The 3792-nt window shown below is 38.0% G+C and overlaps 1 protein-coding gene across 1 annotated transcript; it reads right to left on the bottom strand.

Moving 5' to 3' along the window:
* Positions 1–449: 449 nt before the first annotated feature.
* LOC145157735 (uncharacterized) lies at positions 450–770 on the bottom strand. The gene has a single exon (XM_079076732.1). The coding sequence runs from the start codon at positions 768–770 to the stop codon at positions 450–452; it is 321 nt and encodes a 106-aa protein (XP_078932858.1).
* Positions 771–3792: the final 3022 nt, after the last annotated feature.

Raw genomic sequence — 3792 nt, forward strand, 5'->3', positions numbered from 1 at the left:
ACAAATGCCAACGAAAAATATATATCTACAATCGCATAAGTATTTCTTCGATCGCATAAATCATTCCCCGATCGCAATTTTCAGCTTTTCTCGAAAATCAACATTAAAAACCTCGAAACATTTATGCGATCGCATAAACAGAAAATACGATCGCATTTTTGAAAATCTGACCCGATTTTTGAAAATTTTTTAATATGCAAACTCTCTCTGTTTCCCACGTTTGATAAGCACGATTCATTTTAAAAACCACACAATAAACTTCTAAAAGAAAACACACCAAAAATAAAGAAAAGTTGCAAAAAGAAATAAAAACTTCAAACACTTAGGTTGCCTCCCGGTAAGCTGCCCGTTTTTACTGTCGTTGGCTCGACGTTGTTACTTGATTCCTTCAATTTCGGTATGTCAAGATCTCTACTACCTCCACTTCTTCGTTCTCGACTTGGAACCCTTCATAACGCTTTGAGCCGGTGACCATTAAGCTTGAAATTTTTTCCTATTTGGTCACTTTTAGTTTCTATGACACCATGATCAAACACATTAGTAACACCAAAAGGTCCCACCCTACGAGACATCAATTTACCGGAAATAAGTTTAAAATGAGAATGATACAAGAGTACCTTTTGACCGGTAATAAATACTTTTAGCGAGATCATCTTGTCATGATAAGCCTTTGTCTTCTCCTTGTAAATTGCTTCGTTCTCATAAGCATCGTTCCAAATTTCTTCCAGCTCTTGAATATCCAACCTTCTTTTCTTTCCGACTTCATCCATGCTCATATTAAACTTTTTAACAGCCCAGTATGCTCAGTGCTGTAACTCCACGGGAAGTCGACATAACTTCCCAAAAATGATTCGATAAGGCAACATTCCGATTGAAGTTTTATATGTCGTCCTGTGAGCCCATAATTCATCATCCAACCGAATACTCCAATCTTTCTTAATCGGGTTGATCCTTTTTTCAATGATACCCTTAATCTGTCGGTCAGAAGCTTCAACTTGCCCATTGGTTTGTGGGTGATAAGCAGTTCACACCCGATGCGTAACACCATACTTCTTCAGAATAGCCTTGAGGGTGCGGTTGCAGAAATGCATGCCCTGATCACCGATGATGGCCTTTAGTGTACCGAACCTAGCAAAAATATTGGTTTTAATGAAATCAACCACAAACTTCACGTCATCTGTTTGAGTAGCTTTTGCCTTAACCCATTTTGACACATAATCCACTACTAGCAAGATGTACACAAACCCAAACGATGGTGGAAATAGACCCATGAAGTCTATTCCCTGAACATAAAATATTTCACATACTAAGATCAGAGTGAGTGGCATCTGGTTCCAAGAAGTTAAAGTTCCGGTCATTTGGCACCGGTCACAGTTTTTGCAAAACAGAAACAAATCGTGAAAAATATGGGGCCAATAACGACCGTTGTCCAAAACTTTGTGTGCGGTTCGTTGTGGACCATAATGCCCTCCACAAGCTTTAGAATGACAGAAGTTCAGAGTTGATTTAACTTCATCTTCGGGCACACATCTTCTAATAACTTGATCAGCATAATATTTCCATAAATAGGGCTCGTCCCAAACGTATCTTCTCGCCTCCTTCTTTATTTTATCTTTCTGAGCTCGAGTGAGATCTAAAGGGAGTTCTATAGAGACCAAATAATTTACTATATCAACAAACCATGTCAGATTCTGAACCGCGAAAAGATGCTCATTAGGAAAGGTTTCGTGAATCGGTGTCGAGTCTTTAGGTGGGATCAGTCGGCTCAGATGATCAACTACCAGATTTTCTTTCCCACTCTTGTCTCTGATCTCTATGTCGAATTCCTGTAGTAGCAGAATCCATCTGATCAGCCTTGTCTTTGAGTCTTTTTTGGCGAGAAGATACCAAATGGCTGTGTGGTTAGAAAAAATTATGACTTTTGTTCCCAACAAGTATTGTCTAAATTTTTCCAAAGCGAAAACAATTCACAACAACTCTTTTTCTGTGGTTGAATAATTTTCTTGGGCACTGTCCAAGGTTTTTGAGGCGTAATAAATAACATGGGGGACTCGATCTTTCCTTTGTCTCAACACAGATCCAACAACAAAATTGCTCGCATCACACATAATCTCGAAAGGTAAGCTCCAGTCTGGTGGCTAAATAATGGAAGCTGAAGTGAGTAGATTTTTCAGCAAGTCGAAAGCCTTTTTGCAATCTTCATTAAAATCAAAATTTGCATCTTTTTGTAGTAGCTAGCACATGGGCACTGTGATCTTTGAGAAGTCTTTAATAAACCTCCTGTAAAAACCTGCATGACCAAGAAAAGAACGCACTTCTCGAACACTCTTCTGGTAGGGTAAGCTCTTGATAATATCTATTTTAGCATTGTCTACTTCTAAACCTCTTTTTGAAACAATATCAACCAAAATCAGACCTTGGTCAACCATAAAGTGACATTTTTCAAATATTAGGACCAGGTCAGTTTCAATGCATCTTTGAAGAATTTTGATGAGGTTTTTAAGACAAGTATCAAAGGAATTTCCATAGACAGTAAAATCATCCATGAAGACTTCTTTGATATTTTATACATACTCAGAAAAAATACTTACCATACACCTTTGGAAGGTGGCAGGTGCGTTGCAGAGTCTGAAGGGCATGCATCTGTAAGCGGAAGTTCCAAATGGGCAGGTGAAAGTTGTCTTCTCCTGATCTTCAGGAGCAACTAGAATATAGTGAAAGCCTGAGAATCCGTATAAAAAATAGTAATGTGACTTCCCAACAAGTCTTTCCAACATATGATCAATGAACGGAAATGAAAAGTGATCTTTTCGGGTGACAACATTTAATTTCCTGTAATCGATGCAGACGCGCCATCCACTCTGAACTCGAGTTAGGACTAACTCTACTTCTTTATTTTCCACCACTGTCACTCTTGCTTTCTTCGGAACGACCTGAAGTTAAATGAACCATTTGCTGTTAGATATCGGCATATCATTCTAGCATCTAAAAGTTTCATAATTTCCTTCTTAACTAATTCCATCATTGGTGGGTTCAGTCTTCACTGGGCTTCTCATGAGGGCTTAAAATCTTCTTCCATCAGTATTTTGTGCATGCATAAATATGGGATGAGCCCTTTTATATCAGCTATAGTCCACCCAACCGAGTTCTTGTATTGCTTCAAAATCCCAATCAATTTAGATTCTTCCTTTTCTGAAAGCTTGTTAGATATTGAATGGGAGTGTTTCTTTTTCTTCAAGAAATGCATATTTCAGATGTTCTAGTAGAGTCTTCAGCTCCACGATAGGTGCTTGAACTACAGAAGGAAAAGTTTTGGAGTTAGAATCAGGTAACTTCAAAATCTGATTGTCATACCTGAGTTTTCTTTTCTGGTCCATGTGGGCTGCCATTTCTTTCACTTGCCTGTCAAGAACATATTTTTCTGATAAAACATGGGCTGCATTAACAGACAAATTTTTGTGGAGCACTAAAGCTAGTGACTCTCAGTTAGTAATCTCAAAGTATTCAGCAGTTAATGGTTCAATTACATCAATAAAATTAAGAGCTGAAACATCGTTTGGATAACACATGGCATCATAAATATTAAAGTTGATAACTTCACCACGAATTCCATGGAAAGGGTACCATCATAAACATCTATATTAGTTCTAGCAGTTTTCAAAAATGGTCTCCCCAAAAGAATAGAACTGGAATTCAGTGAGTCATCATCTCCCATATCTAGGACGTAAAAATCAACTGGGAATATCAACTCATTCACTTGGACCAAAACATCCTACAACATACCTTTTGGGT

This window comes from Lactuca virosa, chromosome 2 (genome assembly GCF_052849685.1).
Source record: "Lactuca virosa cultivar CGN04683 chromosome 2, Lactuca_virosa_CGN04683_v6, whole genome shotgun sequence".
NCBI classification, from domain to species: Eukaryota; Viridiplantae; Streptophyta; class Magnoliopsida; order Asterales; family Asteraceae; genus Lactuca; species Lactuca virosa.

What these genes read in the sequence shown, in the direction of transcription:
- LOC145157735 (XM_079076732.1), bottom strand. Translation starts at nt 770, where the DNA reads ATGGATGAAGTCGGAAAGAAAAGAAGGTTGGATATTCAAGAGCTGGAA.